Below are 26540 nucleotides of genomic sequence, written 5' to 3'. Positions count from 1 at the left end.
CAGAATATACACCTTTTCTGTTACTGTTGACTTCATTGACCATGGAGATCACTGAGTGATGATTTTTCTCAGATTTATCTTTTTCTTGATAATGGAATAAAGCATATAGCAGTTCTTTTCTTCATGTTACTTTCTTCTCCAGTCTTTTCCTTTTGTTTTCATAACAACTGTAGTTGTTAAGTGAATAATGAGGGTTTAATTATGCATTGACAATGTATGTTATCCCCATTCTTCTCCCACAATTCATGATTATCAATGATGACCCCTCCTTCTCTCCCCCAGCCATGAAAATCTTGATCTGAATAGAATGATCACTATTCAGGAACTGATACTACCTTTTTAACTTAATAATAGTATTGTGGTTGTGTTTTTCAAAAAGAATTCTAGTGTTAATAAATATTTATAGTTAAAACTTTTTTTTGTCCGGATTTGCTTCAAAATAATCCCTGGAGTTTAAGGCAGGCAGTGAGAATGCAGATAAAACAAGACCAACAGTGAGTTATTGATTAAACTGGAGATTGTGTACATATGGTGTTATCCATTCAATCTAGGTGGGTGTTTGAAATTTTACATAATAAAAAGATTTTTTATGGAGAGTATATTAATTTGGTAGCAGCATATAGATAATTTTTAAACAATGGTTTTAACATTAAAGGGGGCTATATTGGGGAATGTTAAGGAGTGTGTTCAGACTTTGAAATAATAAAATGTGTCATATCAATAAGTGTAGATGCTAGAAATTTTTAAATACCTGGTAGGCTTAGTTGTGATTATAGATATATTTAATGATTTTGTGCGTTTTAATGAGAACATTTTTGGGGGGATTGGAATGCAAAAAGTGTTATAGAAAAGATAATGTGTGCTAATTAAGAACATGCTAATTAATAATCATACATCTCAGTTGCTGTCTCTTTGTTGCAGGAGGGTGAAACAGTTGGCACAAGTGATGCTTCTTTGGAGGATCCTGTTATTGAATGGCAAAGTGAAAGTTCTTCCAGGTAGTTTTAGTAGTTTTGATTTGGTTAAAATTATTTCACAGTTTTAATGTGAAATATTCTGGTAAGAATTTGGTAAAACCAGAGTTAAAATAGTATTTTATAGTAGCAAGAGTACGGGGTTGGAAACCCCGTACTTTTGTTTTATTCTGGATGTGCCAGTATCTTTTGGGGCATGTTATTATGGGCTTAAGTTCCCTCATCTGTGAAATTAGATCCTTGGTAAATCCAAGATTCTACATCTTGGTAGGCTATATGTATTTATTTCAGTTTTAAAACAACTGCATTTAACCATTTTCAGGGATAAGGAGCATCTTTACTTAAAGAAATTTTGTGATTTAGACAAGAAATTTGAATTTTAAACCCTGTTTTGGGAAACTAAGCATTGTACTTAATCCGAGAAACATTGCACTAAAATCACTTTGGTAACCATCAAATTTTGTATTGATGTTTTTTCTCTCTGGTAGAACAAATCCAACTATGTCATTTATAATAGTGTTTGATTACAAAAGGATTATCTTCCATCAATCATGAGGTGAAACTATTCCTTTTCTCAATTTAACATACTCATAATTTTGATTTATTGACAGCGATTCATCAAGTGAATATTCTGATTGGACAGCAGATGCTGGAATAAATTTGCAACCTCCAAAAAGACAAACCAGACAGACCACACGGAAAATATGGAGCAGCTCTGAGGAGGAGAATTTGAAGTCTCTAGAAGAAAGGCAAAAGAAACCTAAACAGACTAGAAAGAAGGTATGTAAGTTTACAAGCTATTTCCTTGTTTTTTACATTTGATACTTGAATATTTAACAGTAACACTGAGTTTTCTCTAAAAATAAAATTCCATCTAAGAAACTAAGTAAAAGTGTTTAAAATGACTTTAAAATGCAAACAATTTTTGAAGTTTTTCTGTTATCCAAAGTAGAAATATCTTCATTATTATTTTGTTATTAAATTAAACATATTGACAATTGTTAAAATATGGTAGAGTTTTAAATAATAATCTACTTTTAGTTTAAAAATAGTATTTGTGTCATGTCACTAGTCATAAATTTCTATGTACTTTTGACTTATAAAATGGGAAGGATATGATAAATCATGTAGAGCTTTTTCCATTTCCTTATTTGTTCTTATTTTATCACAATGATGATTTCTTTTTCCCACTATAGTTTCATTTCAATGATGTAAAGATTTAGCATAGTTCTTGAATATTAATTTAAAATGTATTTTAATATATTTTTTTGCCTGCTTTAATAGACAGAATTACCTTGATTGTCACAATTTTATTGGCAAAAAGTTATTGTGTTACTTTTATTTGAATTCATATGGTATTCTAGGGATATGAAGAATAATATTTGTCGGTTTTAGATAGTATATAATGTCATATTATAATCTATCAGCCAAAATTGAGCAACATGTTAAATAACTCACTTGAATATTTTATTGGTACAAAAGTTGTACATAACTGATAAAGGAAAATGTTTAAATTTGTATATTTTAGGTTTAGCATAACCTGATGTTTTTCACATTCTCTATGTATTTTTTTTTTATACTACTGTTCATGTATTTATGATTTATATATTTGTAAACTATATTTTAGAAAGGAGGACTAGTTTCTATGGCAGGTGAACCCAGTGAAGAATGGTTTGCCCCTCAGTGGATCTTAGATACCATACCACGACGTTCCCCCTTTGTCCCACAAATGGGAGATGAGGTAATTTTTATCTGTTTTAACCTTTTTCTCTTAAAATCTCAAGAGACTCACTTAAATCAGTCTTAGAGCATTTATATTTTCAATTCTATTATAGTTATATATACACTGTCTTGGCTGCTATGCTCAGTTATGTATTTCTTGTAGAAAGTGACTGAACTTAAAACTATTAATCTTTGTATCCTTTGTAGCACTTGGCACAGAGTCTTCAGTATAGTAGATGCTCAGTGAGCCATGAGATAAATTGATTGGCCTTTGAAGTTATGAAAATAATAGTCTATTTTTATTTTAATTGTCACTTAGTAGAATTGAGTTGTATTTTGTGACCTAATTCAAATCCTGATAATGTTAAAGAAAAATGCTCATGCTTAACATAGTAGTAAGTATACTAGAGGATAATTACCCCTTTCATGATTAGGAGAAGGTCATTTCACAAACAAGGCCTTCCTACTGAGTATATGATTGAATAACATAGCCATATTTATGATTTGTGAGTCAAAAATTGATTTACATTATATCCAGTGAAAAAAATTTCATTTTCTTAATGAAAATCATGGTAACATACTATTTGAGCTCTAGCTGGATTGTATAATCTCTAGCATATTAATCATTCATTTTTGAGTGATTAAGTACTGATTCGCACTTTTTAATTTAAGACTAATAGTAGAAATGTAATATTCTCATCACAGTAAAAGAAGTAGAAAACCTTGCAAGTAATTATTAGGACCAATAAAAATTTCATCAAACTTTTCTCTAATTGCCTGTTCTAGATATCTTGTACCAGAGGTAGCTATCAAGTAGCCTTATGAACAAGCTATTACTTGCTGATTATCTTTTGATATACTTAAAATGTTTCCTTTTATAAATGTGTCTTGTAAGTATTAGACTTTTGATCAATGATTGTGTGGTTAATTTAGGAGAACATGGTTCTGATGAATGCTAAATTTAAAAAAAACTTATTTTGGGGAGGCATATCCAAAATTATCTTTTCTTGTATTTATTGCCTGTTTTTATGGAGTCTTAAAAGGAGTGCTTTTGAATTAATCTTAGAAACATGACAGAACAAAACAATGATCTGTATATCTGTGATCTGATGAGACTCCTCTCTTTTCTATAGGACCGTATTTACCTTGGTAGAATCACTTTCCCTCTATTTTATTAAACTTAGCACCTGCTTATATCCTTCAAGAGTAATGTGTATTATGTAGTGACCATTGTACAAGTAATAGAGAAGGTGTGTAAGTGAATCAGACAGTCAAATATGTGAATTCATGTTTTTAAAGGACTTGTAAAACTCATACATGTTTTTAAAGGACTTGTAAAACTCATACTTTTTACATAATCAGTGTCTTAAGTGACACCATTACTTTTTACTTTATGTGTTAAGCTCTCATTGTTTTGCCTGGAATACTCCTACCCACAGATCATTGCCTCTCAAAATGCTTATTCTTCAAGGTCTGACTTAAATGCCAACTACTCTGGGATATTATCCTTACTTTCATTTGTCTGTGACTCCTTCATCATGAGCATTCCCACCTAAGTTATTTTTCCTTTTTATGTTACATATTAACTTCTGCCTTGTATTACACTCATACATATATATACATTTCTTATATATATCCTAGAGGGAAAAGATTTTATTTGGATGTGTTACCATAGTACCCACTGCTTTGTACATATATGTTCAATCAATATTTGAGTACAGGAATAAATATGTAATAAGGGATATCTGAATAACATGCTTAATACTGACTTTTTTTTATCCCTACAATTATGTTTATATAGTACTATTCATACCTTTTTAGTTTTCTACTTGTATTTTTAGGTATTTTTTAGGTCTTTTTTTTCATGTTACTTTCTTCTGTTTCTACCACCACTTTAAAATTGTTGAAGGAAACTTTTTAATAGTTTGTCTGTAAATTACTCTGTTTACTAGGCTGTGGTTAGAAAAAAATATATATTGTTATTTAGATTGTTGATTACAATTTGAAATGTAGCACTTCAAAGTATGACTAGTTTTGTGCACATTTGTCACTAGGCTTTGTTTCTTCAGAAATTTATGAAGCTGCTCTGGGGAAAAGGACTATGGGTACAGCATTTATATTATGCAATACTTCATGTAGGGTTCATACTCATAAGCATGAGTAGTGAATGAATATTAATTTGATGCTGGCAAGTACCTTTATTGTATAAATTTTATCAAAATTTCATTTTTATGTTTGTTGTAAACAAAAGAGGACATTTGTACTACATATAATGGGGATATACAGAGTTGTTAAATGGATGATGCTGTTTAATACCTCATGTTTTTTGTTTTAGCTTATATATTTTAGGCAAGGACATGAAGCTTATGTGCGGGCTGTAAGGAAGTCAAAAATATACAGTGTTAATATACAAAAACAGCCATGGAATAAAATGGATCTCAGGGTAAGTTTGCCAAATTCATAAGGTATGTAACTGAAGGAGCTTTGTAATTAAGGTACTTTCCATAGGCTTCTTCTGTTTCATGCTATTTCACTGTAGATTGTGTATCCAAAATAAGGTGTTACACCATACTCTTGTATAGCTGAGTGTTATGGTTCACATTTTATGTTTTCTTTAATTTGTATGCCACCTACTAGCTTGTATTTGACCTAATTTCCTTCAAGCTTCAGGTCCTCTTATGTATTATATATATTGGAGCAAAGCACTAGTTCTCAGGTGTGGATATTTCCCACAGTAGCTTTATATATTCTGTATGCTCTATGAACTGCCTATGTGTGGACTACAAACAGCTTCATGGTTTTTGCAGCTTTAGGATATATTCATAAATTCCAAGAAGCTCAGAACTTTGTGGTGCTTTATGGACTATCTCTTTTGATATAAACCTATGTAGCTACATGGTATTGAGTGAAGTAGATATGTATATTTTTAGAGGAGTATTTTTTGACTATATAAATATATATTCACTTATTCATATATATTTATATACATACAAACAGGCATAGGTGTACACACACCATCATTTCTACTTGGGTTTATGTATCTTTTGTTCTTTTGTTTTTCCTGCTTGGAGAACAGTAGTCTAAAGAGCAATTTTACAGTGGTTTTCTAGATAAATGAAGGGTTGTTGTGTGATGATACTTAGCAAGAAGTATACAAGAGAGGATGTGTGTATTTATTGAAATAAAAATTTAGAAACTTGTAAAAAATTGTATTAAGGTTGTAAGGGGCTAAAGTATCTTATCAAGTAAGCTTTACATAATCATCTCCTGGGAGATAGTGATACTACATCTTTTCTGAATCGGGTGAAGGTTGAAATTGTTTCAAGAATAAGGGGAATGAAATAAAATGTATGATGTCTCATTTTAAATTCTAACTCTGTGGTTCTGGGAAATTGTGGGAGATAGCATATGTATGGTACAAGAGCCTGGGCTTTGGAATAAGACCTAAATTTCAATCCCAGCTCTACTATATACTCATGTATAACTCTAAGCAAGTGATTGTACCCATGAGGCTCAGTTTTGTCATCTGTTAAGTGTGACCTGTAGTCAATGTATAAGGGTGCCTTGTAAAATAATATTGTAGGCATTTAAAAATTAAGTCCTTCCCCCAAAGGTACATATGCATGTCGACTTTTGTACTTATATATTGTATTTCTGCTGGAGGAATGTGATTCTTAACTAGGCAGAGTATCATAATCCCCTGGGGAGTGTTTTTCAAAATAACATATGACTAAGCTGTACCCCAGACCTACTGAATTCAATTCTAAGAGGTAGGGTTTAGGAACATGGATTTTAAAAAGATTCCGAAGGGGATTCTGCTGCGTATCCTTGGTTTAAAATCCTGCACTAAGCTACAGCCCCTTGCTAAGGGTCAAGAACCATGTTTTATAGTACTTTTAACACTTAGTGGAATGCCCTAACATTTGGTGAGTATTCAGATAATTTTTAAGTTGTTGGAATAATTGTAAAATAATATGTAAATGTTAGGGCATTATTTATATTGAAACTAATAATTTATTGGTATTCTTATGAACAGGAACAAGAATTTGTTAAGATTGTAGGAATCAAATATGAGGTTGGACCACCTACACTATGCTGCTTGAAGCTTGCATTTCTGGACCCCATATCAGGCAAAATGACTGGAGAGTCTTTTTCCATTAAGTGAGTAGCTATCTCTGGAGTGTGTGTGTGTGTGCGCGCGTGTGTGTGTGTGTGTGTGTGTATCTGTCTGTCTGTCTATGTTTTTCTTAATAATTTATTTTATTTTATTTTATAGTATTTTGTTATCATTAATCTACAATTACATGAAGAACATTATGTTTACTAGGCTTCCCCCTTCACCAAGTCCCTGACACACACGCCATTACAGTCACTGTCCATCAGCGTAGTATCATGCTGCAGAATCACTACTTGTCTTCACTGTATTGCACAGCCCTCCCCATCCCCCCCAACATGCTAATTATACATGCTATTCGTAGTACCCCCTTTCTTTTTTCCTGCCCTTATCGCTCCCTTCTCACCCATTCTCCCCAGTCCCTTTCCCTTTGGTAACTGTTAGTCCATACTTGGGTTCTGTGATTCTGCTGCCATTTTGTTCCTTCAGTTTTTCTTTATTCTTATACTACACATATGAGTGAAATCATTTGATACTTGTCTTTCTCCGCCTGGCTTATTTCACTGAGCATAATACCCTCTAGCTCCATCCATGTTGTTGCAAATGGTAGGATTTGTTTTCTTATGGCTGAATAATATTACATTGTATATATATACCACATCTTCTTTATCCATTCATCTACTGATGGACATTTAGGTTGCTTCCATTTCTTGGCTATAGGGGTGCATCTGTCTTTTTCAAACTGGGCTGCTGCATTCTTAGGACAAATTCCTAGAAGTAGAATTCTTGGGTCAAATGGTATGTCTATTTTGAGCTTTTTGAGGAACCTCCATACTGCTTTCCACAATGGTTGAACTAATTTACATTCCCACCAGCAGTGTAGGAGGGTTCCCCTTTCTCCACAACCTCTCCAGGATTTGTTGTTGTTTGTCTTTTGGATGGTGGCGATCCTTACTGGTGTGAGGTGATATCTCATTGTGGTTTTAGTTTGCATTTCTCTGATGACTAGTGATGTGGAGCATCTTTTCATGTGTCTGTTGGCCATCTGAATTTCTTCTTTGGAGAACTGTCTATTCAGCTCCTCTGCCCATTTTCTAATTGGATTATTTGCTTTTTGTTTGTTGAGGTGTGTGAGCTCTTTATATATTTTGTATGTCAAACCTTTATTGGATCTGTCATTTACGAATATATTCTCCCATACTGTAGGATACCTTTTTGTTCTATTGATGGTGTCCTTTGCTGTACAGAAGCTTTTCAGCTTGATATAGTCCCACTTGTTCATTTTTGCTTTTCTTTCCCTTGCCTGGGGAGATATGTTCATGAAGAAGTCGCTCATGTTTATGTCCAAGAGATTTTTGCCTATATTTTTTTCTAGGAGTTTTATGGTTTCATGACTTACATTCAGGTCTTTGATCCATTTTGAATTTTCTTTTGTGTATGGAATTAGACAGTGATCCAGTTTCATTCTCTTACATGTAACTGTCCAGTTTTGCCAGCACCATCTATTGAAGAGACTGTCGTTTTCCCATTGTATGTCCATGGCTCCTTTATCGTATATTAGTTGATCATATATGTTTGGGTTAATGTCTGGAGTCTCTGTTCTGTTCCACTGGTCTGTGGGTCTATTCTTGTGCCAGTACAAATTGTCTTGATTGGTGTGGCTTTGTAGTAGAGCTTGAAGTTGGGGAGTGAGATCCCCCCCACTTTATTCTTCCTTCTCTGAATTGCTTTGGCTATTTGGGGTATTTGGTGTTTCCATATGAATTTTTGAACTATTTGTTCTAGTTCTTTGAAGAATGTTGTTGGTAATTTGATAGGGATTGCATCAAATCTGTATATTGCTTTGGGCAGGATGGCTATTTTGACAGTATTAATTCTTCCTAGCCAAGAGCATGGGATGACTTTCCATTTGCTAGTGTCCTCTTTAATTTCTCTTAAGAGTGTTGTACAGTTTTCAGGGTATAGGTCTTTCACTTCCTTGGTTAGGTTTATTCCTAGGTATTTTATTCTCTTAGATGCAATTGTGAATGGAATTGTTGTCCTGATTTCTCTATTAGTTCATTGCTAGTGTATAGGAAAGCCACAGATTTCTGTGTGTTAATTTTGTATCCTGCAACTTTGCTGTATTCCGATATCAGTTCAAGTAGTGTTGGAGTGGAGTCCTTAGGGTTTTTTATGTACAATGTCATGTCATCTGCAATAGTGACAGTTTAACTTCTTCTTTACCAATTTGGATTGGTTGTATTTCTTTGTTTTGTCTAATTGCTGTGGGTAGGACCCCCAGTACTATGTTGAATAACAGTGGGGAGAGTGGGCATCCCTGTCTTATTCCTGATCACAGAAGAAAAGCTTTCAGCTTCTGGCTGTTCAGTAGGATGATGGCTGTGGGCTTATCAGTATATCGCCTCTATTATGTTGAGGTACTTGCCCTGGATACCCATTTTGCTGAGAGTTTTTATCATGAATGTATGTTGAATTTTTTTGAGTGCTTTTTCAGCATCTATGGAGATGATCATATGGTTTTTGTCTTTCTTTTTGTTTATGCAGTGGATGATGTTGATGGATTTTCAAATGTTGTACCATCCTTGCATCCCTGGGATGAATCCCACTTGGTCACGGTGTATGATCCTTTCGATGTGTTTTTGAATTCAGTTTGGTAATATTTTGTTCAGTATTTTTGCATCTACATTCATCAGGGATATTGGTCTGTAATTTTTTTTTTTGGCAAGGCCTTTGCCTGTTTTTGGTATCAGTGTAATGTCGGCTTCATAGAATGAGTTTGGGAGTGTTTCCTCCTCTTCTATTTTTTGGAAAACTTTAAGGAGAATGGGTATTATGTCTTCTCTGTATGTCTGGTAAAATTCCGAGGTAAATCCATCTGGCCTCGGGGTTTTCTTCCTGGGTAGTTTTTTGATTACCGCTTCAATTTCTTTGCTGGTAAGTGGTTTGTTTACATTTTGTGTTTCTTCCTTGGTCAGTCTTGGAAGTTTGTATTTTTCTAAGAAGTTGTCCATTTCTTCTAGGTTTTCCAGCTTGTTAGCATATAGGTTTTCATAGTATTCTCTAATAATTCTTTGTATTTCTATGGGGTCCGTTGTGATTTTTCCTTTCTCATTTCTGATTCTGTTGATGTGTGTTGATTCTCTTTTTCTCTTAATAAGTCTGGCTAGAGGCTTATCTATTTTGTTTATTTTCTCAAAGAGCCAGCTCTTGGTTTCATTGATCTTTTCTATTGTTTTATTCTTCTCAATTTTATTTATTTCTTCTCTGATCTTTATTATGTCCCTCCTGCTGATTTTAGGCCTCACTTGTTCTTTTTCCAATTTCGGTAATTGTGACGTTAGACTATTCATTTGGGATTGTTCTTCAATTAAATATGCCTGGATTACTATATACTTTCCTCTTAAGACTGCTTTTGCTGCGTCACACAGACGTTGGGGCTTTGTGTTGTTGTCATTTGTTTCTATATATTTCTGGATCTCTATTTTAATTTGGTCATTGATCCATTGATTATTTGTTGTTAAGCCTCCATGTGTTTGTGAGCCTTTTTGCTTTCTTTGTACATTTTATTTCTAGTTTTATACCTTTCTGTTCTGAAAAGTTGGTTGGTAGGATTTCAATCTTTTTGAATTTACTGAGGCTCTTTTTGTGGCTCAGTATGTGGTCGATTCTGGAGAATGTTCCATGTGCACTTGAGAAGAATGTATATCCTGTTGGTTTTTGATTTAGACTTCTATAGATATCTATTAGGTCCATCTGTCCTAGTGTGTTGTTTGGAGCCTCCATGTCCTTACTTATTTTCTGCCCAGGGTTTCTATCCTTTGGAGTGAGTGCTGTGTTGAAGTCTCCTGAAATGAATGCATTGCATTCTTTTTCCTCCTTTAGTTCTGTTTGTGTTTGTTCCACATATGCTCGTCCTCCTGTGTTGGGTGCATATATCTTTATAATGGTTATGTCCTCTTGTTGGACTGAGCCCTTTATCATTATGTAATGTCCTTCTTTATATCTTGTTACTTTCTTTGTTTTGAAGTCTATTTTGTCTGATACTAGTTTTATAACACCTGCTTTTTTCTTCCTGTTGTTTGCATGGAATATCTTTTTTCATCCCTTGACTTTTAGTCTGTGCATTTCTTTGTGTTTGAGGTGGGTCTCTTGTAAGCAGCATATAGATGGGTCTTGCTTTTTTATCCATTCTATTTCCCTGTGTCTTTTGATTGGTCCATTCAGTCTATTTACATTTAGGGGTTTTATTGAATGATATGTACTTACTGCCATTGCAGGCTTTAGATTTGTGGTTACCAAAGGTTCAAGGTTAGCTTCTTTAGTATCTTACTGTCTAACTTAATTTGCTTATTGTGGTATTATAGACACTGTCTGGTGATTCTTTATTTGTCTTCCTTCTTCTTCCTCCTCCTTCATTCTTTATATGTTGGATGTTTTATTCTGTGCTCTTTTGTGTTTCCTTTAACTGCTTTTGTGGTTAATTGATTTTATTTTTTGCATTTAGTTAGTATTTGGTTGGTCTGCTTTCTTTGCTGTGATTTTGTTTTCTCTGTTGACATCTGTTTAGCCTTAGGAGTGCCCCCATCTAGAGCATTCCCTCTAAAATACCCTGTAGAGTTGGTTTGTGTGAGGCAAATTCCCTTAACTTTTGCTTGTCTGGGAATTGTTTAATCCCTCCTCCATATTTAAATGATAATCCTGCTGGATACAGTATTCTTGGTTCAAGGCCCTTTTGTTTCATTGCATTAAATGTATCATGCCATTTTCTTCTGATCTGTAAGGTTTCTGCTGAGAAGTCTGGTGATGTACTGATGGGTTATCCTTTGTAGGTGATCTTTTTTTCTGTCTCTGGCTGCTTTTAATACTCTGTCCTTGTCCTTGATCTGTGCCATTTTAACTATTATGTGTCTTGGTGTTGTCCTCCTTGGGTCGCTCTTGTTGGGAGTTCTGTGTACTTCTGTGGTCTGAATGATTATTTCCTCTCCCAGTTTGGGGAAGTTTTCAGCAATTATATCTTCAAATACACTTTCTATCCCTTTTTCTCTCTTCTTCTTCTTCTCATACCCCTATAATGTGAATATTGTTCCATTTGAATTGGTCACACAGTTCTCTTAATATTGATTCATTCCTGGAGATCCTTTTATATTTCTCTGCATCAGCTTCTATGCATTACTGTTGTCTGGTTTCTATTCTATCAATGGCTTCTTGCATCTTATCCATTCTGCTTATAAATCCTTCCAGAGATTGTTTCATTTCTGTAATCTCCTTCTGGACATCATCCCTTAGCTCTTACATATTTCTCTTCCGCTCCATCAGCATGGATATGACCTTTATTTTGAATTCTTTTTCAGGGAGATTCGTTAGGTCTGTCTCCCCAGATTCCTTCTCAGGGGAGGATGTCTGGGTTAGTCTGGTCTGTATCAAATTCTTCTGCCTTTTCTTGTCGATAGAGGTAGTTGCGGGAAGGTGGTACATGTGTCATGCTGGGAGAACGTCCCTTATTGCTTGTTTGTGGCCTCTTCTCCTGTGAGAACAGCGACCCCTAACGGCCTGTGCTGGGCAGCTGCATGCAGACATTGTTTCAAATTCTTGCCCTGCCTCTGTGAAAGAATCTCTGCCCTGCTGCCTCAGGCTGCTGCTCCACTATGGTGGAATGGCATCGGAGGGGAAATGGGCAGGAGGCTTTTTATCTCCGTGAGGGACCTCTGAGCTGCCCTGCTGCCCAGGGGTTTAGGGTGCCCGGAGTTCCCTGGGATTCCCACCTGCTAGGCTAAGTGTCCTGGGATGTTTCCATCCAGCTGTGGGGTCCCTGTCCCTTTAAGTCTTTCAAAAAGCACTCACTTTTCTTTGTCCCAGGGGTACTGGCTACAGAGACCCACTCGCAGGTTTTACTGTCCTGTTTTCGTAGTATCCAGCACCCCACGCACTGTTTCTGTGCTCCGGTGCAGATGGCTAGGGCTGGGTGTTTAGATGTCCTGGGCTCCCTCTCCCTCCCCGCTCTGACTCCTCTCCTCCCACCGAGAGCTGGCGTTAGGGGTGCTCAAGTCCCACCGAACTGCGGCTTGTATCTTACCCCCTTCATGAAGTGCTAGGTTCTTGCAGGTGTAGATTTAGCCTGGCTGTTATCCTGTATCTTCTGGTCTCTCTTTTAGGGATTGTTGTATTTGTTGAATTTTCAAAAATATATATGGTTTTGCAAGGAGATTTCTACTGCTCTACTCACGCCGCCATCTTGGCTCCCTGATATATCTCTGTCTATGTTTTAATCCCTATTTTGTATTCTGCAGTGTACAAGGCTTGATGGGAAAGAAAACACTACAGCACTACAGGCTTTGGTGTTTTAAAGACTCAGATTTAGTGTTTAATTATTCATTCATTTCTCCATTTAGTATCTATGTATCTATGAGTAGGTTACTTCTCAGAATTTATGCCTTCATCTGTAAAATTGAAACGTTAAAATCTTCCTCAGGATTGTTGTGATTAATAAGAGAAAAACCTTTATAAGTGCCTAACTATGCTTGAAACATGGTAGTTGCTTTTATTTTTGTTAATAATAATAGGAATAATTAGTCAATGGCACATTTCTTAAAATCAAGTTTGAAATCTTAAGGAAATGAAAGAATATCAATTCATAGTTTTCTTAGAAAGTTCTTATTATATAATACCTTATTAATGGTTTAAGAATTTTCATTGGCAGCTTTATATTATTGAAGTAATGTAACAGTAGGTAGTGCAGTCCCAAACACATCAAATTTAAGTAAAAGAATTTGTTAGGGAGCTTGAACTTTGTAACATTTTGCTTAATGACTCCATATTAAATATATAGTCCTGTATATTTAGTAAGTAACATATGCTGTTATATCTGTATATTGGTTCATATGTGCTCTATTTTCTATGCAGGTATCATGATATGCCTGATGTCATTGACTTCCTTGTGCTACATCAATTTTATAATGAAGCCAAAGAAAGGAACTGGCAAATTGGTAAGTGTAGAATTCTCAATAACTATTTAGTTTGAAGTTGAGACAGTACCTTTTTAACTTTTATTTAACAAAAAGAAACTGCGCTAACATGTAGCTGGAAAAAGCTGTTAGCCAAATTAGGAAAATTAAATTTTCCTTTTCAGTTACATTTAGATGTTTTTGTGCACATTTTATGGGCATATAACCTTAAAGCCTTCTGTGAACACCTACTCTATTAGAATACAAATCTGAATTAGAAAGAAAATCATAAAATGTCAATTGCCCTATAATAGAGTACTTAACACTTGGGCTCTTAAACTAACCATTACTGATTGTATTTTCTTTCTCTCTCACTTTCTTTTTCTCTCTTTCTGTCTGTCTCTCTGTTTCTCTTTCTACTGCTCTTGTGCTCCAGCTCACTCTCACTCTCTCTCTCTCTCTCTCTGTCTCTTTCCCCATCCCTCCTCCTCCTCTTTTCCTCTCCCTCCCTCTCTTCTCCTCTCACTAGCTATTTGATCTTCGAAAATTTTTTAGCTTCTCTGTGCCCACTTTCATCATCTTTAAAATGGGAATCATATCAGAACACATCTGGAAGTTTTATATGGGCAATAAATGAATTAATATATAGAAAGCACTTAAAATGGTACCTGACACAGAGTGAGCACTATGTGAATGTTTACTATCAGTACTTTTAAACTCTTTTACATGGAAGAAACATTTTTGTCCATAGTGGTTTGGTTTTGTAATCCTTAGCCATTTAGAGGCATAAAACTAGTATGAAGAGTTTTTTTTTTGTTGTTGTTGTTTTTGAAGTTTTTTTAAAGTCAAAAAGCTGAAAGCAAAAAGGAGAAGAAAAAAATTAAGTAATATGTGGTAGCATTTATTAAGACATGGGCATACCTGATTTTATTTTAGAATCATTATTAGCACTTGTAGATCAAAATCATTGAAGAGATAAAGTGTAAAATTCACTAATCTGGAAAACTCAGATTGAAACCTCTAGTAATGCAAGATACAATGCTAATTCTGTATTCTACAAAAAGTAGCAATTTGAAGTGAGAACAGAGCTATTATTCCTAAAAGCACCATTTTAAGAATTTTTAAGAATTTCTAAAAACATTATAGGTGATAGATTCCGCAGTATAATAGATGACGCCTGGTGGTTTGGAACTGTGGAGAGTCAACAGCCTTTTCAACCAGAGTATCCTGATAGTTCTTTCCAGTGTTACAGTGTTCAGTAAGTACAGTTATGGTCTTTTTATGCCTGGTATAATACTGTAGTGCTCTATGGACTTTCTATAAACCCTACCAGGAATAATACCTTTTTATCTGACTTCTCTCATCTTACAAGACCTATACATCTAAGGAAGTAATTAATCATAGTATCTGTAAGGAAGGAATTTGATGGCAAATCTTTTGATCCAATATGCATGCTGAAACAAAGCAAGAACTGAAGACTTATTTCTGCCTACCTTATGCCTGTATGTTCTCTGAATTATTTCTATTTTAGACAAGAATTACAACTATTGTTTTGTAAAGAATACTAACATTCCGTGCTAAATAATTGTTACAGCTGGAATATAGCAATGAATATAGCGATGGAACATACCTTTTATGTAATGGTATGAATTCAGGCAGAGGTGTGACTGCATTATGATTGGACATACTATTTGTATACAGCATTTACTTTACTTCTTTATGAAATTCCAGTGTTGTAAGATTCCCAATGATTGAAGCTTTCTTTTCAAGAATGATAAAGGAAATACTTATTATGTAAAGATTGACTTTTAGTCTCCATATTGCAGAGCAAAACAGAATAATAAAATTTTGTACATGCTATACCACTTAAGCTGTTAGGGTAAAGTACACTATCTCACAGAAGGAGGTGATCTATTAAATCGACTCTTTTAACCTGAAAGGGATTTTCTAAAGAAATCTTTTTAATTCTATATCCTGGTTTACTGAATGTATGCTTGGATGGATTTTTTTTTTTAAGCCAAGTAAAACTAAGAGTAAGCTTACTGTTAAGTTTCATATTGGTGGACCATGTTTTCTCTATTAGAGGCTTCTCATTATCTTCATGTGAACAAAGTTTTACTTTAAGAAAAACTATTGCCTTTTTCTAGATTTCATCCCCAAGAAGTCATGCTAATTATGCTAGCATAAAAAAGTAAGTGTCACGTGAATTTGATTTGTATCTTCTTATTTTTTAATAGCTGGGACAATAATGAGAGAGAAAAGATGAGCCCCTGGGATATGGAGCCAATTCCAGAAGGAAGTAAATATGCTTTTAAAAATGAATTAAAATTCTTCTATAAGAAAAATGGAAATTATGTGATAACGGAAACTAATCATTTCTGATTTCTTATGTTATACATAGCTGCCTTTCCAGATGAAGTTGGTGCTGGTGTTCCTGTGTCCCACCAAGAACAGACTGCTTTGTTATACAAACCCCAGGAAGGAGAGTGGGGGGCTCATTCCAGAGATGAGGAATGTGAACGGGTTATTCGGGGCATCAACCACCTTCTTTCCTTGGGTATAGTGAATGTGAAAGAATATTGGGAGGGAACAAGGAAAAACAGAATTTTAAGTTCTACCAAAGGAAATGCATTTTTCCTCTCTACTTTTTTAACTCAAGAGGCAGAGTTGATGATAGTTTTGTTTATATATGCTATTGGCTTCATGTGTACAACATAAAAGAGATTCAACATGGTGACTAAGTGTTCACCATGGTAACTGTAGTTACCATCTGTCAATGTACAAAGATACAACAATATTATTGACTATAGTCCATAATGCTATATATTCATCTCTGTGGCTAATTTATTTTTTTTATTTTAATTTTTTCTAGCTTTATTGAGATGTAATTGACATAAATTGTGGTATAGGTTTAAGGTGCACAACATAATTATGTGATATAGGTATATATTTCAAAATGATCACCATGGTAAGTTTAGTAGTTAACATCATCACTACACATAGTTACAAATTTTTTCCATGTGATAAGAACTTTTAAGATTTATTCTTGGCAACTCCCATACAGTACAGTATTGTTAACTATAGTCATCATGTTATACATTACATCCCAGAGCTTACTTATCTTAAAACCAGAAGTTTATACTTAAAAAAATTTTATTGAGGTATATATAGTAAAATGCACAGATCTTAGTGTACAGCTTGATGAAATTTGGCATGTGTATATACTCGTGTAACTGGCGTTACTTTTCTTTTAATATTAATACTTATATATGCCTAGCCAAAATAAGGAATGATAAACGTTTTTAATTCTTTAGGGGTTTATAGTAGTGAAGGCAGACATATTGGTAGGTGTCTTTTACTTCTTGAGTCACGGTGGCTCTTTAGCTATTCCCTGAGCCTGACTTTGGTTGGGTTCTTTGGTAAAGGCAGTGAGTCAGTAGTGTATTTTGCTCACATAACTAATTATATTCTAAAGCATATCACTTGAGACATGTGGTATATGTTCAGAAAAGACATAAATTTGAAGTTAAATACAGTTCTCCTTTAATTTTGTCTTGCTTTATCTCATTTAAACCAGTGCATTATGCATGATTCCTAGATACTATATCCAAATAAAAAGAATAACATTATGATAATACTGGCCTAAAATTTGCATAACTAAATCATCATAATTAAAAAAATGTAGTATATTGCCTTCCCTTCTTATTTATATGTGAGTTTTTATTAAAATGGAATGTTAATGTCCTTTATAACTACTGTCTTTGATTTTGTTAATACTGTAGATTTTGCCAGCCCTTTTGCTGTTCCAGTGGATCTCAGTGTCTATCCCTTGTATTGTACTGTAGTTGCTTATCCAACTGACCTCAACACCATCAGGCGGAGACTTGAAAATCGCTTTTACAGGTCTGTTTAATTTTATCATTTATTATAAAGTTTATAGCTTTATGTCTTTTGCTTTCCTTTTTGATCTGTGTTTTCATAGTATAAAATAATGACTCAAAAGAGCCACTCCAGAATTTCTTCTAAAAATTTGGAACACTAATTTCCCTTTATTCAATAGATTCTCAGTCTTCCAGGGCAAGAATGGGTATGGAATAAAGAACAGGAAGGAAATTATGAGTAGCAAAAATCACATGTGAAACAAAAATTACAGTTAACTTTAGTTTATTTAAGGTAAATTAAGTGGTTTGTGGATTTGTCATGACTGAGGTGCTACAGAGACTTGAAGCATGTTTAAATTCCCTGTAGGGGATTTAAATGATTATGGGAGGTCGGTAGAGGGCAGCAAGTAGATGAAAATCTTTCCTTTTCTATAACCTGTTTTTTTTTCTTCCTCTTCCCCTGAAAACTAAACATTCTTTTGACTATCAAAATGCTGTTTGTTTTTGTTCATACTTGGTTAATAAATCACTATTCACCCATAATGTCCTGGGTCAGTTCTTCTCTAAGTGTTATACAGTTCAGTAGTGGTTCTAAATTCTTGCCTGAGCTTCAAATACTGTAACCATATACCTTATATCAGTCACACATGTATATTTAGTCATATACATATATTGGAACACTTTTGATATGTCATGATTGAGCACCTAGTTTGTTCTATATTGTATATCCTGGAATAGACTTTAAATGTATCAACTAAGAGTAATAGAGGGTATTTTTTCTTTTACAGGAGAATATCAGCATTAATGTGGGAGGTCCGCTACATTGAACATAATGCCAGGACTTTCAATGAGCCAGACAGTCCTATCGTTAAAGCAGCCAAAATTGTAACTGATGTCTTACTTCGATTTATTGGGTAAGAAGCAATTTTATCTTCAATAGGGGCTTACTTAATGTTATTTTAAAAAATCATTGAGATCTATTTTGACTATCTTGTTTCTTAGGGATCAGAGCTGTATTGATATACTGGATACTTACAGCAAAATTAAAGTAGAAGAACTAAACAGTACTGACGCAGAGGAGGTAAGAATCAGCATGATTAGTGGGCATGAATTTTTCTGTTTTAAGTATAGTATATATTATGTGTAAGTGTTATAACTAGCTATGAGCAGTGAATCTGGTTTCTAAAAGCTGGTTGAACACCTGCACCTTTTTATATTACACTCTTTAACATGTATTTAGATGGCATATACCAAAAACATAGAGGTGCTAGAGTTTAGTCAGAGACAGGAGGCAAGTTATCCTGTTTGACTCAATGGTTTCAGTGATGAAAAATCAACACTTTATTTTTCCAGCCTTAAAAATAGGACAAATCACTAAATATTTGAAAAGAATTGTTAGTTGGTGAGAAGTTTGATTTTCTATACAATATATGTAAAATATTAAAGTATTTAAAAATTTTAAGTTTGGAAAGTCTATATTTTTAGTAGTTTCATGAATTGCGATTTAACTTCCTTTGTGGAAATTTGAAATAGAAACCAGTTTTTTTAATGAAATAGAATTGATATTGTTACCAGACTCTCACATACCTGATTTCTCCAACCAGCCAAATCTCTAATTTACATTTTTGACAAGAGGCTATGATAGAGGCAAAAACCAAAGTAAGAGGCTGAAACAATAATGGAAAATTATAATTCAAAAATCTTTAGTGGAAGACAATTTATCCCAAGGATTAGTGACTCAAATATTCTTGATTCTATTGCAGTGGCTATTATAGAGAGATATTTTACATATTTATGTTGTCTGTACTGTTAGAATGGTGAATTTCCAATATTGTTTTTTGCTCTTTCTTGAAAACATATCTGACTATAAAATATTGTATTATTGGAATTAAGTATTATTTACATAATGAGGAAAATTCAGATATGCCAATTAGATATTACCCTCCTAAAATTAATGAAAAACTTATCATTCTTATCCCTGATACCTTCTCTGACCTTTGATATAAGAGCATTTTGACTAAGGATTTAATGTAGCAAGAATTTCTCCTCAGAGTAGCCCTATGTGGATTAGAATAGAAAATTAAAGTAAAATATAATTCAACAACTTTATCTTATTTTTTTTGGTGAGAACGTTTAAGTTCTGCTCTCTTAGCAAACTTCAGTTATACAATAAAATGTTACCAACTATAGTCACCATAGTTTATGTTAGATCCTTAGATCCTCAGACCTTATTAATCTTACAGCTAAAAGTTTATACTATTTTATTAACCTCCATATTTTCCCCACCACCCAGCTCCTGGCAAACAATTTTCTTTTCTGTTTTCATGAGCTTGACTTTTTTCTTTTTCTTTCTTTTTTTTTTTTTTTAAGATTCCACCTATAAGTGATACCATGTAGTATTTATCTTTCTGTCAGGCTTATTTCACTTAGCATAATGCCCTCAGTGTCCATCCATGTTGTCACAAATGGCAGGATTGCCTTCTTTCTCAATGCCGAATAGTATTCCATTGAATACATATATACATCTTTATCCATTCATCTGTAGCACTTTGTTTCTATATCTTGGCTATTGCGAATAATGCTGCATTGAATATAGGTGTGCAACATTTTCTCTTTGATACCCCATTTTCATTTCCTTTGGATATATACCCAGAAGACGGATTGCTGGATCATGTGGAAGTTCTATTTTTAATATTTTGAAGAATCTTTGTTTTGAGGAACTACTGTTTTCCATAGTGAATATAACAATTTACATTTCCACCAAGAGTGCATAGGGGTTCCCTTTTTTCCACATCTTTGACAACACTTGTTATTTCTTGTCTTTTTGATGATAGACATTCTAACAAGTGTGAGGTGATAGCTCACTGTGGTTTTGATTTGCATTTTTGAGCATCTTTTCATGTACCTGTTGGTAATCTGTATATCTTACTTAGAATAATGTCTGTTCAGGTCCTATGCCCATTTTTTTAATCAGATTGGTTTTTCTCTTGTGCAACTGAGTTCTTTATATATGTGTTCTTTATATATTTTGGATATTAACCACATATCAGAAATATGATTTGCAAATACTTTCTCCCATTCAGTGGGTTGTCTATTCATTTCATGAAGTCCCACTTGCTTATTTTAGCTTTTGTTGCCTATAGTTGCTTTTGCTTGTGTGGGCCTTTGATTTTCTGAGATCCAAAAACTCATTGCCAAGACCAGTGTCAAAGAGGTTACTTCTTGTGTTTTCTTTTTTTTTATTTTTTAAAAATTTTTATTAAGGTATTGATACACACTCTTATGAATGTTTCACATGAAAAAACAATGTGGTTACTACATTTACCCATATTATCAAGTCCCCACCCATATCCCAATGCAGTCACTGTCCATCAATGTAGTAAGATGCCACAGATTCACTGTTTGCCTTTTCTTTGCTACACTGTTTTCCCCGTGACTCCACAAAAACATGTGTACTAAACATAATACCTCTCAAACTCCATCTCCTTCCCTCCCCACCCGCCTTCCCACACCCCTCCCCTTTGGTAACCACTAGTCCCTTGGAGTCTGTGAGTCTGCTGCAGTTTTGTTCCTTCAGTTTTGCTTCATTGTTATACTCCACAAATGAGGGAAATCATTTGGCACTTGTCTTTCTCCACCTGGCTTATTTCACTGAGCATAATATCCTCCAGCTCCATCCATGTTGTTGCAAATGGTAGTATTTGTTTCTTCCTTCATTGTTTATATGTACCACCTCTTTATCCATTCATCTACAGATGGACACTTAGGTTGCTTCCATATCTTGGCTATTGTAAATAGTGCTGCGATAAACATAGGGGTGCATATGTGTTTTTGAGTCTGAGAAGTTGTATTCTTTGGGTAAATTCCAAGGAGTGGGATTCCCGGGTCAAATGGTATTTCTATTTTTAGTTTCTTGAGGAACCTCCATATTGCTTTCCACAATGGTTGAACTAGTTTACATTCCCATCAGCAGTGTAGGAGGGTTCCCCTTTCTCCGCTTCCTCGTCAGCATTTGTTGTTCTTAGTCTTTTCGATGCTGGCCATGCTTACTGGTGTGAGGTGATATCTCATTGTGGTTTTAATCTGCATTTTCCTGATGATTAGTGATCTGGAGCATCTTTTCATGTGTCTGTTGGCCATCTGAATTTCTTCTTTGGAGAATTGTCTCTTTATATCCTCTGCCCATTTTTTAATTGGGTTATTTGCTTTTTGGGTGTTGAGGCACGTGAGTTATTTATATATTTTGGATGTTAACACTTTGTCGGATATGTCATTTACAAATATACTCTCCTATACTGTAGGATGCCTTTTTGTTCTGTTGATGGTGTCCTTTGCCGTACAGAAACTTTTTACTTTGATGTAGTCCCATGTGTTCATTTTTGCTTTTGTGTCCCTTCCTTGAGAAGATGTGTTCAGGAAGAAGTTGCTCATGCTTATATTCAGGAGATTTTTGCCTATGTCATCCTCTAAGAGTCTTATGGTTTCATGACTTACATTCAGGTCTTTGATCCATTTCGAGTTTACTTTTGTGTATAGGGTTAAACACTAATCCAGTTTCATTCTCTTGCATGTAGCTGTCCAATTTTGCCAACGCCAGTTGTTGAAGAGGCTGTCATTTCCCCATTGTATGTCCATGGCTCCTTATCGTATATTAATTGACCATATATGCTTGGGGATGTATGAGGGCTCTCTAGTCTGTTCCATTGGTCTATGGTTCTGTTCTTGTGCTAGTACCAAATTGTCTTGATTACTGTGGCTTTGTAGTAGAGCTTGAAGTTGGGGAGCATAATCCCCCCAGCTTTATTGTTCCTTCTCAGGATTGCTTTGGCTCTTTGGGACCTTTTGTGGTTCCATATGAATTTTAGAACTATTTAGTCTAGTTCATTCAAGAATGCTGTTGGTATTTTGATAGGGATTGCATTGAATCTGTAGATTGCTTTAGGCAGAATGGCCATTTTGACAATATTAATTCTTCCTTTCCATGAGCACAGGATGTGTTTCCATTTATTGGTATCTTCTTTAATTTCTCTCATGAGTGTCTTGTAATTTTCAGAGTATAGGTCTTTTCACTTCTTTGGTTAGGTTTATTCCTAGGTATTTTATTCTTTTTGATGCAATTGTGAATGGAATTGTTTTCCTGATTTCTCTTTTTGCTAGTTCATCATTAGTGTATAGGAATGCAACAGATTTCTGTGTATTAATTTTGTATCCTGCAAGTTTGCTGAATTCAGATATTTGATCTAGTTGTTTTGGAGTGGATTCTGTAGGGTTTTTTATATACAGTATCATGTTATCTGCAAACAGGGACAGTTTAACTTCTTCCTTGCCAATCTGTATGCCTTTTATTTATTTGTGTTCCCTGATTGCTATGGCTAGGACCTCCAGTACATTGTTGAATAGAAGTGGGGAGAGCGGGCATCCTTGTCTTGTTCCCTATCTTAAAGGAAAAGCTTTCAGCTTCTCGCTATTAAGTATAAAGTTGGCTGTGGGTTTGTCATATATGGCCTTTATCATGTTGATGTACTTGCCCTCTATACACATTTTATTGAGAGTTTTTATCATGAATGAATTTTGAGTTTTGTCAAATGCTTTTTCAGCATCTGTGGAGATGATCATATGGTTTTTGTCCTTCTTTTTGTTGATGTGTTGGATGATGTTGATGGATTTTCAAATGTTGTACCATCCTTGCATCCCTGGAATAAATCCTACTGTTCATGATGGATGAATTTTTTTTAGTATATTTTTGAATTCGGTTTGCTAATATTTTTTGAGTGTTTTTGCATCATTGTTCAGCAGGGATATTGGTCTGTAATTTTCTTTTTTGTGGTGTCTTTGCCTGGTTTTGGTATTAGAGTGATCCTGGCCTCTTAGAATGAGTTTGGAAGTATTCCCTCTTCTACTCTTTGGAAAACTTTAAGGTAGATGGGTATTAGTTCTTCCCTAAATGTTTGTTTAAATTCAGCATTGAAGCCATATGGTCCAGAGGTTTTGTTCTTAGATAGTTTTTGATTGGCGGTTCAATTTCCTTGCGGGTAATTAGTCTGTTCAGATTTTCTGTTTCTGTCTGGGTCAGCCTTGGAAGGTTGTAATTTTGTAGTAAGTTGTCCATTTCTTCTAGGTTTTCCAGCTTGTTAGCATATAGATTTTCATAGTTTTCTCTAATAACTCCTTGTGTGTCTGTGGTGTCCGTTGTGATTTTTCCTTTCTCATTTCTGATTCTGTTTATGTGTGTAGACTCTCTTTTTTTCTTAATAAGTCTGGCTAGGGGTTTATCTTTTTTATTTATTTTCTCAAAGAACCAGATCTTGCTTTCATTGATTCTTTCTACTGTTTTATTCTTCTCAATTTTATTTATTTCTGCTCTAATCTTCATTATGTTCCTCCTTCTACTGACTTTGGGCTTCATTTGTTGTTCTTTTTCTAGTCTCATTAATTGTGAGTTTAGACTGTTCGTATGGGATTGTTCTTCTTTCCTGAGGTTGGCCTGTATTGCAATATACTTTCCTCTTAGCACGGCCTTTGCTGCATCCCACAGATTTTGTGGTGTTGAATTATTGTTTTCATTTGTCTCCATATATTGCATGATCTCTGTTTTTATTTTGTCATTTATCCATTGGTTATTTAGGAGCATGTTGTGAAGCCTCCATGTGTTTGTGGGATTTTTCATTTTCTTTGCATAATTTATTTCTAGTTTCGTACCTTTGTGGTCTGAGTAACTGGTTGGTACAATTTCAATCTTTTTTAATTTACCTAGGCTCTTTTTGTGGCCTAATATATGATCTATTCTTGAAAATGTTCCATGTGCACTTGAGAAGAATGTGTATTCTGCTGCTTTTGGGTGTGGAGTTCTGTAGATGTCTGTTAGGTCCATGTGTTCTAATGTATTGTTTAGTTCCTCTGTCTCCTTACCTATTTTCTGCCGGGTTGATCTGTCCTTCAGAGTGAGCGGAGTGTTGAAGTCTCCTAGATGAATGCCTTGCATTCCATTTCCCCTTTTAATTCTGCTGGTATTTGTTTCACATATGTGGGTGCTCCTGTGTTGGGTGCTTAGATATTTATAAAGGTTTTATCTTCTTGTTGAATTGACCCCTTAATCATTATGTAATGTCCTTCTTTGTCTCTTGTGATTATCTTTGTTTTGAAGTCTATTTTGTCTGATACAAGTATTGCAACTTCTGCTTTGTTCTCCCTCTCAGTTGCATGAAATATCTTTTTCCATCCCTTCACTTTTAGTGTGTGTATATCTTTGGTTTTAAAGTGAGTCTCTTCTAGGCAGCATATAGATGGGTCTTGTTTTTTATCCATTCAGTGACTCTGTGTCCTTTTATTGCTGCATTTGGTTCATTTACATTTAGGGTGATTATTGATAGGTATGTACTTATTGCCATTGCAGACTTTAGATTCATGGTTATGAAATGTTTGAGGTAAACTTCCTTACTGTCTAAGAGTCTAACTTAACGCACTTAATATGCTATTACAAACACAATCTAAAGATTCTCTTTTTCTCCTCTTTTTTCTTCCTCCTCCATTATTTATGTATTACACATCGTATTCTGTACCCTTTGTCTGTCCCTTGATTGACTTTGGGGATAGTTGATTTAATTTTGTATTTGCTTAGTAATTAACTGTTCTACTTTCTTTTCTGTGGTTTTATTACCTCTGGTAACAGCTATTAAACCTTAGGAACACTTCCATCTATAGCAGTCCCTCCAAAATACACTATAGAGATGTTTTGTGGGAGGTAAATTCTCTCAGTTTTTGCTTATCTAGAAATTGTTTATTCCCTCCTTCAAATTTAAATGACAATCTTTCCAGATAAAGTATTCTTGGTTCTAGGCCCTTCTGCTTCATTGCATTAAATATATCATGCCACTCCCTTCCTTGGCCTTTATGGTTTCTTTTGAGAAGTCTGATGATAGCCTGATGGGCTTTCCTTTTATGTGATCTTGTTTCTTCCTCTGGCTGCTTTTTATAGTCTGTCCTTATATCCTTGGTCTTTGCCATTTTAATTAGTATATGTCTTGGTGTTGTCTTCCTTGGGTCCCTTGTGTTGGGAGATCGGTGTACCTCCATGGCCTGAGAAACTATATCCATCCCCAGATTTTGGAAGTTTTCAGCAATTACCTCCTCAAAGACACTTTGTATCAATTTTTCTCTCTCTTCTTCTTCTGGTACCTCCATAATGCGAATATTGTTCCGTTTGGATTGGGCACACAGTTCTCTCAATATTCTTTCATTCTTAGAGATCCTTTTTTCTCTCTGTGTCTCAGCTTCTTTGTTTTCTTCTCTAATTTCTATTTCATTTATCATCTCCTCCACCATATCTAATCTGCTTTTAATATCCTCCATTGTGCTCTTCAATGACTGGATCTGCAACCGGAATTCATTCCTGAGTTCTTGAATATTTTTCTGTACCTCCATGAGCATGTTAATGATTTTTATTTTGAAATCCCTTCCTGGAAGATTCGTGTGGTTAATTTCATTTGAATCTTTCTCAGGTGTTGTATTCATAATTTTGTTTTGAACCAGGTTCCTTTGATGTTTCATAATTTGTCTGTGGTGCCCTCTAGTGACCAGAAGCTCTACTCTCTGGGGCGGCTCAGCCCCTGGAGCAATGTCGGGTGTTGCAGAGGAACGGTGTTGGTGCTTGGCAGGGAGGAAAGAGCTGTTTCCTGCTTCCTGGCTGCTATCCTGTCTCCACTACCGGAATCAGTGGTTCAAGCACAGAGGTATAAGCCTCTATGCTTTGTGTTTGTAGCTGCCATAGGCAGGGCTTCCCTCTGTCCTTCTGTTTTCTTATATGAATTTTATAGTTTCAAATCTTACATCCAAGTCTTTAATCCATTCTGAGTTGAGTTTTTGTGTATGGTGTAAGACAGTGTTCTAATTTAATTCTTTTGCTTGT

The 26540-nt window shown here is 34.8% G+C and overlaps 1 protein-coding gene across 1 annotated transcript in view; it reads left to right on the top strand.

The window, feature by feature from the left end:
- BRWD3 (bromodomain and WD repeat domain containing 3) overlaps positions 1-26540 on the top strand; it is a 180277-nt gene that overhangs the window by 133763 nt on the left and 19974 nt on the right. Inside the window, exons 22-33 of the mRNA XM_017661952.3 lie at positions 922-998; positions 1586-1754; positions 2602-2715; positions 5032-5139; positions 6733-6857; positions 13714-13796; positions 14901-15012; positions 15992-16053; positions 16156-16311; positions 17537-17657; positions 18424-18549; positions 18638-18716. Of these exons, the coding sequence (XP_017517441.2) occupies positions 922-998; positions 1586-1754; positions 2602-2715; positions 5032-5139; positions 6733-6857; positions 13714-13796; positions 14901-15012; positions 15992-16053; positions 16156-16311; positions 17537-17657; positions 18424-18549; positions 18638-18716 (1332 nt within the window). The remainder of the gene's footprint in view (positions 1-921; positions 999-1585; positions 1755-2601; positions 2716-5031; positions 5140-6732; positions 6858-13713; positions 13797-14900; positions 15013-15991; positions 16054-16155; positions 16312-17536; positions 17658-18423; positions 18550-18637; positions 18717-26540) is intronic.

This window comes from Manis javanica, chromosome X (genome assembly GCF_040802235.1).
Source record: "Manis javanica isolate MJ-LG chromosome X, MJ_LKY, whole genome shotgun sequence".
NCBI lineage: Eukaryota > Metazoa > Chordata > Mammalia > Pholidota > Manidae > Manis > Manis javanica.
Note: the sequence above shows the minus strand (reverse complement) of the source record. Positions and strands in the feature narration are given on the sequence as shown.